Genomic DNA, 16,639 nt, shown 5'->3' with positions numbered 1-16,639 from the left:
CTCTCATTGGGGAGGAGTACAGAAACCGATTTAAAGAGCCCTTTATATCGATATAAAGGGCCTCGTAGTGTGAACGGGTACAGCATTAAATCAGTTTAACGCTGCTAAAATCGGTTTAAACGCGGAGTGTAGACCAGGCCTAAGACTGTCTTGTGAGTTCCCTTGAGCAGTGGGAGGAAATGGGAGCAGTTATTCCTGACTGCCCTGAGTTACCACAGCCATGACTCAGGCAGTTCTCAGCATCCTCAGGAAGGCTTTCCAGGCAGGCTCCTCAGTGGGAGATTAGCATTTTCTAAGACATATTGTTCCCCTTAATAGCCCTACCTAACCAGCTCTCTAGCCTGATTGCGTTCTGTCTAGTGGGCATTCTCAAGGTGTAAATACATTTGTAACATTTACACACACAATGTCTCTAACTTCAGAGATAGAAATGATACATTCATACAAATAGGATAATCATATTCACTAAATCATAACCTTTCTAATGATACATCACATGACCTATCTTGACTAAAATGCATCAGAGTTATGCCATAATCATATATCATAACAATATCTCTGTGAAGAATATGAGAATGTAGTGTGACAGTCAACCCCTATGAACACTAAACTCTGTACAGCGGTTCATTTTTGGATGTTGGTCTGCAGAACCAGTTCCGTGAGCATGTCTATCAGAGTAACCCAGCAGGGCATATTGAAGGAGTGTATGCTGAGAATATAATTATCCAGGAACACGTAGATTATTATCCCCTGGGAGCATAGTTGAGCACTCACTACTTAGCTTCCTCTGAAAGAAAACTCTCCAGGTTTATCTACTAAGGCAGGATGTCTTGTTTTGGCTTGCAGGGCTGTGTACTTTTGTTTACCAGTACATTGCTAGATACAACACAATGAATCTTCATTTTATCGCTGGATCTTTTTCATCTAAAGCCCAGTTTGAAATAAACTTCATTATATTACCTTCCATCACTTGCCCTGTTTGTTGACCCCTTCAAAGAATTCTATTAGATTCGTAAGATACGATTTCCCTTTACAGAAACCATGTTGACTTTTGCCCAACAATTTATTTTATTCTATGTGTCTGACAATTTTATTCTTTACAATTGTTTCAACTAATTTGCCCGTTAATGGTGTTAGAGTTACCTGTTTGTAATTGCCGGGATCACCTCTAGAGCCCTTTTTAAATATGGGCGTTGCATTAGCTATGTTACAGTCATTGGGTCAGAAACTGATTTATAGGACAGATTACAGACCATAGTTAATAGTTCCGCAATTTCACATTTGAGTTCTTTTAGAACTCTTGGGCAAATGCCACCTGGTCCCGGTGACTTGTTACTGTTAAGTTTATCAATTAATATCAAAACCCACTCTAGTGACACTTCAATTTGTGACAGTTCCTCAGATTTGTCACCTACTAAAGCCGGCTCAGGTTTGGGAATCCGTCTAGAATCCTCAGCCATGAAGATTGAAGCAAAGAATTCATTTAGTTTCTCCGCAATGACTTTATCAACTTTAAGTGCTCCTTTTGTGTCTTGACTGTCCAGGGACCCCACTGGTTGTTTAGCAGCTCTCCTGCTTTTGATGTACTTAAAAAAACATTTTGTTATTACCTTTGGAGTTTTTGGCTAGCCGTTCTTTGAACTCCTTTTTGACTTTTCTTATTACATTTTTCATTTAATTTGACAGAGTTTATGCTCCTTTCTTTTTACCTCTATTTAGATTTTTTTCCCCCAGACTTTGATCTCCTGGGACAGAATGAAAAAAAAATCATGGCACTATTGGGCCCGTTTTAGGCTGAGTCGCAGGTAAATCATTGTCATATTAGTAAAGTTGTCCTACAGTTCCAAAATAGGAATGCTACCAAGAGGAGCTCGGCCCACAGTCACCCCCCCCAATTGTCTCTGGCAGAAGTCTCTCAATAACCATTTCTGTGCAGGAAGGGCAAAATCCAAAATGCTTAAAAGGGACACGCAAACATTAGTAGACTCTATCCAACATGGAGTTTGATCTTCTTTCATATAGCTTCGGTAGGTAGCAATGACTACAAATTTATATCCAGATTTGATAGCCAGCTTATTGCACCGCCCCCATCTCCCTACCCTGTTGGCAGAGGGCCACTCAGCAGAGGTCGGTCCCAGTTGGTGTCAGTCTGAGACCTTCTGGACAATGGATACCAGGACTGGAGAACACAACAGTGCTTCTCCCATATCCGTGGCCCCATTGTAGAGTAAGGTAACTGTACCCTTGGACCATGGGCAGAGATCAGAGCTAGCGATACAGTTCAGCCCTGCCGTGCACAGAATTCATAGACAATGGTTACAATTAGTAGGTGGCTGCCATTGCTTACTGGTGGGAAAATGAGAAAAGTTTGCCTAGAGACGGGTTAATTCTGAAGTTTGTATATACACAGGTGTTGTTTGCCTCAGAGCATAGAGGGTAGGACAGAGGGAGGAGTTGTTTTGTTATTCAGACACTGAATGACAGCAAGAAAGGGACCCCCAGCCTTCTGATCTGGAGGGGCCCCTCTAGCAAGAACAGAACTGGCATAGGGATGAATTATACAGAGCATGTTTTTACTATTGTGTCAATATGCTTCCGTATCACTCAGTAAATGACGTGTTCTATGGAGGGGGTCTCCTAGTCTCTTAACCAAAGCCCCTCGGTGCTGAACCCCACCCTTACCAGCAAGGTAACACCACTGAGTCACAATATTTCATCAGACTGCTCCTGGTACTGGCCAAATCAGCCATAAATCCATCCAGGAGGACAACACTCTGCAAAGAGTTTCCCTTTGACCATGGTGTTACCCGGCTTCTTTCAATGCAAATCTCTTGGTAACTTTTACTCTGTGCAAGGAGGTGTCAGGAAATAAATTAGGGGAGACACGGCTGTCCAACTGATAGATGGCTGGAGAAACAGGGCAACACAAGAGTACTTTCTCTTATAGCTAAACTTTACTTAGTCTCAAGCACTTACACACGTCCACAACAGGTTAGTAAAACACCCCTAACCCTTGAAAATTACCGAAACTGAGTGTGGCTCTCGAGTAACACAGCGACAGGCTTCCTTTGGCCAAAGTTCCATCTACCAGTGGGGACCCCAAGATGCTTCCAGATTATGAGTTCCTGAAGAAACCATTCCGAAGGGTCCAACTAATTCAAACTTTTCAAGCAGTTTGTATACATGTATACATGCCCTTTCTGTGGCACCCAAAACCACTGTGCCACAGAAAGGGCATGGTCTTCACAGAGAAGCGCTGACTTTATAGAAGTTAATGCAGGACCGGCGCCAGGGTTTCTTGCTCCCTAGGTGCACGGCCATTTCGCCGCCCCCCGTGCTGATCCTGTGGCTCCGATGGAGCTGCCGCAGGTATTCCTGCGGAGGGACCGTTGGTCAGTGGTTCTGGTGAAGCTGCCGCAGGTATGCCTGCAGGAGGTCCACCGAAGCTGCAGACCAACGGACTCTCTACAGGCATGCCTGCGGCAGGTCAACCAGAGCCGCCTGCCGCCCCCCCCCGATNTAGCGCAAGCCCTGGATTAATGCGCTGTACATTACAACTGCCTGGGCAGTATGCAGCTATGGCAGCATTCCCAAACATAGATGGCTGTACATTATACACGGGAGAAAAAAAAACCTTCATCAATTGCTAGGCTGAATAACAGTCTGCAAGACAGTTTACCCTGACAATTCTGAGCCCCTGGTATCAGCAAATTGTTTCTTCTCTCCCCAGGGAGGCTCTCAAGCTCTTGTTCTCCAGGGTCTATTTTCTGCTCAGCCCAGGGCTGGAGCCGAGGGAATTGTCTGGGAGTCCTGGCCGATCTGAGAGTCTGCAGGGACTGTACAGGGGAATTATAAAAATCACTGCCCAGCATGGCGAATGTCAGACATGTGAGATTCATACCTCGATTCTTAGAGCTCTGCCTTCCTGTCGCCGAAAGGAAGTTTTTTTCTCTCTGCTGAGCAGGATTTTGGTGAGTTGCCTGTTCTTGCACTAAAGTTAGTGCTGAGGGCTCAGAAAGGGTTCCAGGGTGTATGTGAAGACCAGTCTGGGCAGGAATTCACCACCACTGTTTGTTTAGCCATTTCAGAAACACTAAGAGATTTACCTGGTAAAATTGAAAGTACATATGTATTGGAGATGGTTTAGGCACATTTTGTTTTTAAGATTGATTCCATGACTCTTATTGTGTCCTTCCATCTGTCTCAATAGCTTCCTTTTTGGGAGTGATGTGGTTTTTCCTCTGGTTCACTCAATTTTTCCAATTCAGTGACTTCACTGCCCTATAAGGAAGTGCAGCCAAGGCCTTTGCAGTGGGTATTGATGGCCTATCTCCTGGGGCACAAAACCTGATAGGAGACAGGCTCAATCACAAGCTCCCAGAGCCCCAGGACTTGCTGTTATTGTCACTGAATAGGAGCTATTTCTCCTACATCACTCAACAATGAAATAGTATCAGACCCTCACAGATAGCAGCTGGCTTAGGAACGTGTTTGTCTGGGCAAAGTCAGCCACGGCTACCCCAGAGCCAGCTTGAGTGCTTTCTGATCATAGCCCGGTTTGGTTTGCTGTCTGTCAAGCCAGAGCTAACCTTAAAGTGAGGTGATGGAATGGACAGCCCAGGGCTCTGGTGCCAGCCATATCCTAGGGCTAAAGTAGTCAGTAGTGAAGAAGAGACACTGAAAAGCTGGGTGAGCTGCCCCAGTAGCTGTCTGCAGAGACTAGGCCAAGCTCTCTGCTCAGAAATTGGGAAAGTAGCTGAGCAGGGACCCAGTCTGTGCAAGCAGAACAGACCTTGGAGAGGGGTTGATCAATGGAGGGAAGGCAGAGGAAGGGCTGCATAGGAAAAGTGCCAGAGAAACAGAGATGGCAAGAGCTGGGGTGAAGGCATCGAAGGGTAGACAACCCAAGTGTATATCATCCGAGGGGGGAGATCTGTGGTAGAGGGATCAATCCTGACTTTGCTGCCGCTGTGGAAGGTGGGGAAGGACTATCTGGATGTCAAGAGGGCTGAAAGCCCCACAGCCCAGGGTGGTTGAGCAGCTACAGCAGGTGTCAGCCATGACAAAGACTATACAGAAATGGAAGCAGCATCCCAGCTAGGATGAGGAGAAAAGGCCCAGAGGCAGTGATGATCAATGACATCCCGTCCCCTCTGTATCCAGCACCCACACTGATGTGGCCATGGCCTGACACTACGTGGCCCCTGGGACTGGAGTCTGCTGAATCATCTGGCCTCAGTGGCTGGGTCACATCCAGTCCTGGGCAGCAGCCCCTGCATTATGACCACATGTGCTTCCTACTCAGAAACTGGGGATGTGCCACTGAGAAGACACAAAAGATCTTATTGGATCATCAAAGGCCCATCTAACCCAGGGCAGGTCAGTTCTGAGGGAACACCTTCCTCACCTCAGTGACACTGAGAAACTCCCTGATTGGCTACCTAGACAACCCCTCAGGACACCCTGCTGCAGTCCCTGGCCCAGAGCTGCCTCTCACCTCCATCTGGTGCCTCATGGATCTGTGGGACACCGATTGGCTGGGTATTTGAGCACCAGCACTGCTGCAAACTTTGGTCTCTGGCCTGGAAAATATGGCTACGCAGCTGCCTTAACTCAGGCAGATATGAGCAGCCTGAGTCATGACTTATCATGTCTGTAGAGGAGCTGGAGTGAGCTGTTTTCACTGGCCCAGAATACTGAGATAAGCCAATTCCCCTCCACAAGTTCCCCCACCACAGTGGCTACCTCAGCTGAGCAGGCCCCCAGGCTGTGGTGGGAATGCAGCCCCACCGTGATGGGGACCATTTTGGCGAGATGCCATCCCCTGTGGCCACGCATGGTCCTGGTCTTCACACCCCTCACCTCCCTTGGTGCCAAACATCACCCCTTTTACATCATATTCAGTCCCATAAGGCCCTGAGGGTCAGAGCCCCATGGCAGGGTTTCTTGGTCACCACGTGTCCCAAAAGAAATCACCTCAGCACCCCATTTGCTTCAGTCTCCAGTGTGAGCTTGACTCAAGGCACTTGGAATCCCACTGCTGAGTCCATGAGGTGGTGGCCATCATAGACCATGGTGGAGTTAACACACGGATGGCCCGTGTGAGCACCACACATCTGTGGCACGGTGGTACATCACCCATGGCACAGTCTATGTGCCAGCCCTCCATCCATGCCCATATATAGCACCAAACTGGGACCCATTTATCTTGTCACCCCACTTAAAATAAGACATCAGTAGAGATACTGAAGGAGATCACACAGTCTGGTAAGCTCACCATCCCCCTAAAGAGATGGGCAAAGGTAGGATCAGATGGGACATGGTGACTGCTCTGGGAAAGCAATGACTGAGGTAGGTCCCCCTTACACACATTATTAAAGCATTCAGGGTTTTGTACTTGAGGGGGTTGCTGGGTTGGGAGTCACTGTGCACAGAAGGATCAGTTGGTTCTCTACTTCTTCATGATCTCCACTAGCTTGGGCTGACATAAAGATTAGATTTTTTTTTTTTTTGGCCCACACTTTGAGCTGCATGAAATAATTAACTGCAATCCCAGGCCCTTGTTAGGCTGAGTTGCAGGTAAATCATTGTTGTATAAGTAAAGTCATCCTACAATTCCAAAATAGGAACAGTACCATGAGGACCTCAGCCCACAGTCACCCCCACCCATTTGTCTCTGGCAGAAGTCTCTCAATAACCATTTCTGTGCAGGAAGGGCAAAATCCTAAATGCTCGAAAGGGACACACAAACATCACTAGACTATCCCACATGGAGTCTGATATTCTTTTATATAGCATCAGAAGGTAGTAACAACTACAAATTTAAATCTAGAGTTGATAGCCAGCTTACTGCCCCACCCCCATCTCCTTACCCTGCTGGCAGAGGGCCCCTCAGCAGAGGTCGGTCCCAGCTGGTGTCAGTCTGAGACCTTCTGCACAATGGGTACCAGGACTGGAGAGCTCAACAGTGCTTGCCTTTCTCCAACATCCGTGACCCCATTGTAGAGTAAGGTAACTGTGCCCTTGGACCATGGGCAGAGCTCATAGCTAGTGAGACAGTGCAGCCCTGCCATGCACACAGTTCATAGACAATGGTTATAATTAGTAGGTGCCGCCATTTTTTATTGATGGGAAAATGAGAAAAGTTTGCTTAAAGATGGTGTTCTTTTGAAGTTTGTAAATACCCAGGGGGTTGTTTGCCTCAGAGCATAGAGGGGAAGACAGAGGGAGGAGTTGTTTTGTTATTCAGACACTGAATGACAGCTAGCAAGGGACCCCCAGCCTTGTGATCTGGAGGGCCCTCGCTAGCAAGAACTGAGCTGGCATTATGATTAATCATACAGAGCATGTTTTTACTATTGTGTCTATATGCTTCCGTATCAGTCAGTGAATGACGTGTTCTATGGAAAGGGTCTCCTAGTCTCTTAACCAAAGCCTCTCGGTGCTGAAACTCCCCCTCCCCTTACCATCAGGGTAACACCACTAAGTCACAAGTCCTCATCAGACTACTCCTGGCACTGACCAAACAGCCATCAATGCATCCGGAAGAACAACACTCCGCAAGGAGTTTCCTTGCGACTGGTATTAGCCGGATTCTTTCAATCCAAAGCTCTTGGTAACTTTTACTCTGGGAGAGGTGGTGTTAGGAAATAAATCAGGGGAGACATAGCCGTCCGACCTATTGATGGCTGGTGCAGCTGGCACGATCCAGGAGTGTCCCCTCCTGCTCCTGAGCTTAAACCTTTCAAACACAAGCCCATGCCTCTTTGCCCCTGTTTTATCCCATGCAGTATATTCCCAGCTCTGGGCAGTTAGCACCTGAAGGGCTCTACTCACCTCTCTGGGATTTCAAATTGCCCAGACGATCCCCTCACTAGAAGTTTCTGGATGCAGAGGTTTCCATATTGACACTGCCCAACTTGATACAAAAAGCCCCCAAAGATGGGAGGCCAAAACAGACTGATGTGTGACAAGTCCTGGAAATGTTGCTAGTAACAATCTTCACAGCAGGTACTTCAGGGATTTGTATCAGAGAGCAATCCACACACAGGATTTTGCAGTCAAAAACTCTGGCACAAATCGTATCACCAAGGGCTGCTACTTGAGACCATGACCACCAGGATGGGGTCAACTTTCCCTTTAAGCTGCGCATGTGCACAACAGTCCATCAAGTGCCACACACTTGATTATTACAGCCACCACCACCCCCCGCAATCACAGTGATTTGTGTTTATCTTGGTAGATTCACTCAGAGAAAGGGAGACGGTGAAAGGAAAACCCTCTAACAGCCAGTCTACTGTTTGAAATTTGGCGGTTTAAGCAAACCCTCAGATAGCTTAGCTTGAGTGTGTGGAGAGATAGCTCAGTGGATTGAGCATTAGCCTCCTATTCCTAATGCTGTGAGCTCAGTCCTTGAGAGGGCCCTCCTAGGGTTTTGGTGCAAAATCAGTATTTGGTTCTGCTTTGAAGGCAAGGGGTATGGACTCCATGACCTTTCAGGGTGCCTTCCAGCTCTATGAGACAGGTGTATCTCTAATTGTCATTATTATAGCTGCTGTTGTGTTGGGTGATAACAGGGCCTGGAGAGGCTAAATCACTAGCAAAGCAGTATGGAAAAGGGGCAGCCCAGCTGGGTGGTTAAAGGGTGGCAGCAGTTTCCATGACATCCAGATTCCACTCCAGGGCTGATAACCCATCACACTCATACCTTCAGGATCCAAAATGAGGCCTCCAGGCACCTGTGACACAAACATGGGGAATGGACTGCATCCAGTCCAAAAGATCCAGATGTAGCAGTTTGATTCCTTCACCTCTGTGTTCTCACAACAGTAGGGGATAACAATGTAAAACACCACAGTGCGTGGGGAAGTCCCATGGTACTAGTTCTCACGCTGGATAGCATAACCCCTTTTCTGCGTCAGTTTCTTAAAGATCATCACAATATTGAAAAGTGAGGATTACCTGATGCTGAGAGGAGATGGAATTTTAGAACATTTTGTGCTTTCAGATATATAGCCATTTTTGACCTCGCAAAGAGATACTGGTAAATATTTTTGATGCCAGAATCCTGCGAGAAGAAAACCGTTTTCACCACTTACATAAATTAATGGTCATTTAATTTGGCCGTCACAGAGTGGAATTGACTCTTTGACTTTGCAGGATGCAGCGGTACACTGCTACGATCAATTTAAAATGGTTTTGGTCCCATATCTTGTGCCAGTATCCCCACACGTAGAGCAGCTGGCAGTGCTTTACACACAGAAAAGAAAAGACATTGTCAATTGCTAGGCTGAACAACAGGGTGCAAGACTCAGTTTGCCCTGACAATCTGGAGCCTCTGGTATCAGCAAATAATTTCTTCACTCCCGGGGAAGGCTCTCAAGCTGGAGTTCTCCAGGGTCTATTTTCTGCTCATCCCACTGCTCACAGAGCCAAGGGAAATGTCTGAGAGTCCTGGCCCACCTGAGAGTCTGCAGGGACCGTACAGGGGATTCATAAAGGTCACTGCCCAGTGTGGAGAATGTCACACATGTGAGATTCATGCCTTGACTCTTAGGGCTCTGCCTTTCTGTCACCATGAGGAGATTTCGTCTCTCTGCTGAGCAGGATTTTGGTGAGTTGACTTGTTGTGCGCTGCAGTTAGTAGCAAGGGCTCAAGAAGGATTCCAGGGTAAAATTCAAGCCCGATCTGGGGAGAAATTCGGCAGCACGGTGACTTGAACTGTTTAGTATTGTCAGAACACGAAGGGATTTCCTGGTAAAACTGAAACTACAAATGTACTGGAAATAGTTTAGCCAAGTATTTGTTTTTAAGATCAGTTCCTTGTCTCTTACTGTGTCTCTCTATCTGTCTCAATAGTTTCCTTTTTGGCGCAGTGTGTTTTTTTTTCTGAGTCTCTCAATTTTTCCAATTCAGTGACTTCACTGTCCAATTAGAAAGTGCATCCAAAACCTCTGCAGTGCGTATGTGTATTACCAGAGGGTTCACAACAAGAATGAGTCACACACTGGCCAGATTCTACTTGCACGTTCTGCCTCAATGGCTCACTCCAGATCGAAACTGGCCTCCTTGAGAGGAAAATCAGGGCCCATATGTTTTGGAATCCCCATCTTTCATACCCTCGGAACAACAAATCAACTGTGGGTTTACTTCAGACTCTTTCACCACCCTAACAGAAACGTGTTCTCTGTAGCAGGACCCGAACCCGTGATTTTTGCAGCTTGTAGCTGAAAGTTAAAAACGTCGGGTAAATCTGGTCCCATTGAGATCAATGGCAAGGTTCTGAAATCAGCTTGGAGTTCACCCTAAATCCACATGTAGGGACTGAAATAAATAGCCTGATTTACACTGGCCATGAGCCTCCAGTGTCTTCAAGTGGAGTTGTCCTATGACCTGTAAGGATGGGCAAGCTTGTCTGAACCAACATGAACTGACAGGAGAGCTGGTGAAATCTTAAACTCACAAGCTTAGTTATTCAGAACTCTTAGGATAATGATTTTTCTAAGAGGGAGGGAAGTCTGCTCTTTCTGTCCCCAGATATCTCAGGTTCTGGAGTGGTTGAGAAGCACTAAAAGGCAGTAAAAATTAAAGCATGTTTCTGGCATAGAGGAAACCACTTGGGGTTGGAAATCTGAACAGGGGAGGTCCAGGAACACACAGTGTATGTATGTTGGTGTGGGGCGGAGGGGGAATGTTGTATCCAGATCACAGTGGTTCGGAGCTGAAACTGAGCTAAATATTTTCCTGCCTAATGCACAGACTGAGCTGCTGCTGGGGTTCCCTTCACCCCCAGAAAGGCAGTTCAGGCCGATCTCCGCCTTTTCCCCGGTGCAGACAGACACTGAATTTAACCTCATCTGAGGAGGTATTTCTGTGAGCTATCACTCTGGCATCTGGCACCTGAGTGAGGGGTATCACCGTGTGGCAGAGATGGAAGTTGTGCAGGGTGGGGACTTTCCCTGGCAAGCCACAGAACTGCAGCATGGGTGTCACATCCTTTACTCAGTTTTCAATCCGACTGTTGTTATGTAACTTCAGGCATTTCGCCAGTGGAAAGAACCACTGATCATTGTGTGACACTGCACCCCAGATTCTTCACTGTGATATTATGATATGATCTTGGGGTCTGTGGGGGTTCCACTTTTGGACTTTTGGCAGAGAAAGCTGTTTGGGGAGGGCCTAGTCAGGGCAATGAGCCATGAGGGAAAACAGGGGTTCTTCATTCCCCACGGAAGAGGACTTCTGGGAACAACTGAGTAAAAAAGAGTGAACTGGAAGAAGTGCTGGACCCAGACCAAAAGTATTTCTAGCCTCTGTATAGAAACCTGAAAAACCCAAGCTGTACAGCAAGTGCAGCTTGTGCCTTGAGACTCTTCCACACTGTTTGTATCATCAGTCAGGGTGAGAAACTGCTAAATCGTAGTCAATCGAACTAGTGTACTAAGCTTAGTTTGTGTTGTTGTTTATTTGCTAGTTCATCTGCTTTGATCTGGTTGCTATCCCTTATAATCACTTTAAATCTATTTGTTTTAGTTAATATATTTTTTTTTATATTTTAACCTAAACCCAATAAGCCTTGAAGTGAAGTGTCTGGGGGTGGGAGGTTGGGGGGAGAATCTCAGCTTGCTTACCGCAAGTGTGCATTGTCCTCTCCATCGTCAAGGAGGGACGAAGAGGGTAACTAATTCATACTGGTCAGAGTTTGGACCAGGGCAGGATGGTCCAGCTCTGGGGTCCTCGACTGTGTCTCAATTGTGAGAAATTTCACACAGGAGTGGCAAATTTCCAAGCAGGCACCTGTGAGGCTACTCTTGCTACACTCATACACACCACTTGATGCTTTAACAACTGCTATACAGGAACAACTCATAATCTGAGAAGTATGCACACTACGTAATGAGAGTGGGGAACTCTGGGACGTGCCTGAAATAGTGGACCGCTGGGACATGGATGTTAAACTCAGGATGCTCTGGGACCATTAGATAGCAGCTCTGTTAATCAATGATGAAAGTTGAACATTCATTCCCCAGTACAGAGATTTTATGGGTAAAGTCATTATTTTTTTCACCTAAAACTTCATCCATGCGGTGCCTGATGGGACCCATCAGAGTTGTGAAATACACACCTGGTGTAACATTTCCAAGGTGTCACTGTCAAATGAGAATTTCTCCACATATGTCTAAATTCAACGCCATCGTCAATTGAAAAAACGCCTTCAGTAAGCCCAGGCACGAGCTTGCAGGGAAAATGCCTCCACCTGACTCTGGACTGGACTAGTACGTTCCAAAGCAAGATGGGATCATAGTGATCATCTAGTCTGTTTCACAGGCTTGTATAACACAGGCCTCAGAATTTCCCCAAAATAATTCCTGGACCAGATCTTTCAGAGAAACATCCAACCTTGATTTAAAAATTCTCAATGACAAAGAATCTGCCAAGACAATTGGTAAATTATTCCAATGCTTAATTATTCTTACCATTTCAAAATGTGTGCCTTATTTCCAGATAGTATTTCTATAACTTCAATCCCTAGTCATTGGATCCTGTTATACCTTTGGATGCTAACCTGAAAAGCCTATTATTATATATTGGTTCCTTGTGTATGTACTTACAGACTGTTATCAAGTGACTCCTTAACCATCTTTGCTAAACTACACAGATTGAGATATTTGAGTGTACGGCAAGTTTTCTAATCTTGTGATTCCATCTTTAATCATGGACACCAGAACTAGACAGAGGATTCCAGCAGCAGTCTCATCAGTGCCAAACATACAGGTAAAATAACATCTCTACGTCTGCTTCAGATTTCCCTGGTTATCATCGCAGGCTCTTGGCTACAAGGTCACATTGGGAGCTCATGTTTAGCTAATTACTCCTTTAGGCCCCAAATTTAGTTCACAGTCAATGTGCTTCCCACGTTCCCCCCCCACCCCGTAGTGTGAGCATTGCCTACATTTTTTGTTTCCAGATGTAGATAGTTAAATGGCTATGTTAGAATATACGTTGGTTGCTTTGATCCAGTTTGCCAATCAATCCAGATTGCTCTGAATCAGTGACCTGTCCTCTTCATTATTTACAATCCCCCTGTAAACTTCATCAATATTCAGTCAAGAGATGGGTTAGCATGTGTGCTTCTGACACATCTCTCCTCACATCTGTCAGGTAGCACCTGTCACTTATGTTTCAGACAATGCTGGGTGCTTGCAAGAAAGTGTCTCACCAAAAGAAACAAGGGAAGTAACTGCGGTGCCGTCCTGTAGCCCAAAATACCACAACCTTTGTGCTCGCAGTGTGCATTCTCTTGTGTACAAAGTCATAGACCTGCATGAGAATGTCTTCTCCATCAGGGAAACTTGGCTCCTTTACAACATAGGAATTGCATCATGGATCAGACGTATGGTCCAGAGTCCTCTCTCCAATAGTGACAGCCCCAGGTGCTGCAGTACAAGGTATAAGAAATCCAGGAGTAGATTGATTTAGTGGGGTGATGTGACCACCATGAGAGTGTCACCCTAATGCCTATCACCTAGAGATTGGCTTGTGCCCTGAAACACGTGGGCATATAGACGTTCCAAAATATTTATTTAGCTGTACTATTGTAACTGGATAGTCTCACAATCCATGAAAATGTCCAAACTCTTCCTGATTCTTGCTTAGCTCATGGCCTCAGCTACCTTTTGTGGCAATGAGTTCCTCAGTTTAATTAGGCATCAAGTGAAGAAAGCACTCTTTTTTTACCCGCTTTGAATTTGCCATATTTGAGTTTTATTGAATGTCCTCTTGGTCTTATGTTAGAGAGTAGATCGAGCATGTATTCTCTCTGTCTTCTACCATTCACCTGGCTTGGCTAGCTCCCTCTGAGAACTTCTCTGGACTTGATTATCGCTTAAATAATTTGGTGCCATCTGCAAAAGTTGCCACCTCACTGCTCAACCTCTTTCTAAATTGTTAATGGCTACAAAATATTTACTGTACTATTTGCTATAAAGTGTGTAACCCTCCTCGCTGTGCTTCTCCCCCTTCACAGGCACCTTGAGCATTTCTGAACCTGATCAACATGTTAATCACCTCATGGCAGAATTCAACCTCACTCACTCTGACCCATCAACATTCATCCTAATGGGCATCCCTGGCCTAGAAGCTGCTCACATTTGGATTTCCATCCCTTTCTCTATGCTGTACATAATTGGCCTGTTGGGAAATTTTATGGTTCTGTTTGTTGTAGGGAAAGAGCAGACCCTGCACAAGCCGATGTACCTGCTGCTCTGCATGCTGGTACTCACGGACATTGGCTCGTCTACCTCTGTCATGCCGATGGCGCTATGTATATTTTGGTTCAATTGGAAAGACATTACTGTGGGTGGCTGCTTCACCCAGATGTTCTTCATTCACATGTTTTCGGTCATGCAGTCAGCCGTCCTCGTGGCAATGGCCTTTGATCGCTATGTTGCCATATGTAACCCTCTGAGATACGTCACTGTCCTCACCAATGCACAAATAGCAAAGCTAGGGCTTGTGGGTTTGATAAGAGCTGTTGTCCTCATGCTGCCCCTGCCTCTGCTTCTGAGTGGGCTGCCATTCTGTGCCAACCACATTATCCCCCACACGTACTGTGAGCATATAGCTATGGTGAAGATGGCATGTGTGGACACCACTGTCCACAGGACGTATGACTTGGTGGTGGCATTTGTAATCTCTGGGTTAGACCTGACACTGGTTGTCCTGTCCTACAGTCTGATCATCAGGGCCATCCTCAGAATCTCCTCCAAGAAAGCCTATGAGAAAGCCCTGAATACCTGCACAGCCCACCTCTGTGTGATGCTGACATCTTTTACTCTCTTCTTTTTCTCTGCTCTGACACACCGGTTTGGTCAGCATGTCAGTCTCCATGTTCATATCATCTTAGCCAACCTCTTCTTCCTCCTCCCGCCAATACTCAACTCAATTATTTATGGGGTTAAAATCCAAGAGCTTCGTGACAAAGTGGTCAAATACACCTGCAGAAGGTGATCTCTTGGGGCCACTGACTTTAATCCTCTGTAACAAGGAAGGGAAAGGATATTTCCTCATTAATCAAGAATTCTTTGTCCCTGTTTGGCTGAGTGCAACCTTGTACAAATTCACAGTCTCAGAACTTCCTCACACTAAAAGTCTTATCATCCCATCACCAAGCACTGCTCTCTCCATAGCTGAGTTCCCTCTCTCTGATCATCACCTGGCCTCTTTCAGCATCACCCATCCCCACACACCCTGTCACTTGTCCTTTCCGCAAATTCCAGACTACCAGAAGATTCTGCAGCTTTTTGAAGCAAGGGGCTTTGCATTAGCCCTTTGTGAACAGGGTTCGTGATCAGTTTGAGAAACTCAAGCTCTGCCTTCAGAAAGCTAAAGAGAAAGAGAAAAACTACAATGCTGAACTTCTTTTTCATATGTGCAGTGATCCAGGAGTAAAATTTGTCTGATTTTGCTATGTCCAGTAACTCAGGAAACCTGGAGGATAAACCATATGTTTCAGATGGAAAGTGATAATACAAGAAAGCTGCTGCAGGAATTGAGAACATTCTCCTAGAGCTTGTTGATGAGAGTTGTGAAACCATGTTTTTTTGGGACTGCGACTGCTGTATTAAAGTATGACCATAACCGTTGAGTCAAATTACTCACTAGATTGCAAAGTCGCTTTCCAGTTGGAGCTTTCAAAACAGACACTAATTGTTCACATCATTGAAGATGTCAAAAAAGGTGTCGAGATTTCATGTTGGAGTTTTTGAAACAGATGAAACAGAGATTGCCACAAAATGTCGAGATGATTGAATTGCTTGCATTACTAGGTCCTTCTACTGTGCTCAGCTTGACCTAGATTGTCTGATATCTCATTTTTGCCATTGGTTTGTGGAGACTTTGGACAGTTGAAGCAGCAGTGTAGATTTTTGCCTTTATTTGACTGGCCTCATACTCTGGAAAACCAAGTTGAGCAGTTTGGGGTTGAAGTTCTCGAACACCTGGATTCTGCTGAGGACAAAGACTTTAGTGAACTTGGCTTGTTTGCTCTTTCGTTACTGTCGATAACTTTTAGCAATGCTTCAGTTGAATGATTGTTTTCTCAGATTAACTTGATAGAAACAAAATTGCATAAGAATATACTAGAGGAACTTTTAGAAATTATTCTTATTAAGGAGTGTCTGTAACAACAACAAAATCTGTTGTGAACTGTTTGCACCAACAGAAAGAATGATTGCAGTGGTCACTGCTGATATGTAGGACCAGCAGCAGTTGTATTCTACTCCCAACAAAGACAATTAGGATGAAATGTTGCCCTTTAGAGACTAACACGAACAAACAAATTCAGCTCAAAACATGGATATTTACTACTAGCTTCCAGCCCTCAACTGGGATACAAATACCAATATTAGGGTTTTGATTTTGAATTTCATTGTCATCTCACAGCTTTGTGGTTAATGTGGACCAGCTCCTGCAGGTGATGGTAGATTTTTTTTTAAAAAAATGTCATCCGTACAAGATGTCTAATGAAATCTTCCATTTCTTTCTTGATTGATAGGCCAATGTGTTAATTAAAAAACAAACAAACAAACAACAAACACCTTCATTTCAGGAAATAGCTGGGGTTACTTTTAGGTTAGT

General features: G+C 45.4%; 1 protein-coding gene across 1 annotated transcript; it reads left to right on the top strand.

Moving 5' to 3' along the window:
* The first annotated feature begins 14,035 nt into the window (after nt 1-14,035).
* On the top strand, nt 14,036-15,010 carry LOC116836853 (olfactory receptor 52P1-like). The gene has a single exon (XM_032800830.2). The coding sequence runs from the start codon at nt 14,072-14,074 to the stop codon at nt 15,008-15,010; it is 939 nt and encodes a 312-aa protein (XP_032656721.1). The 5' UTR covers nt 14,036-14,071.
* Nucleotides 15,011-16,639: the final 1,629 nt, after the last annotated feature.

This window comes from Chelonoidis abingdonii, chromosome 1, assembly GCF_003597395.2.
Source record: "Chelonoidis abingdonii isolate Lonesome George chromosome 1, CheloAbing_2.0, whole genome shotgun sequence".
NCBI lineage: Eukaryota > Metazoa > Chordata > Testudines > Testudinidae > Chelonoidis > Chelonoidis abingdonii.
This window is presented reverse-complemented; position numbering and strand designations above follow the sequence as displayed.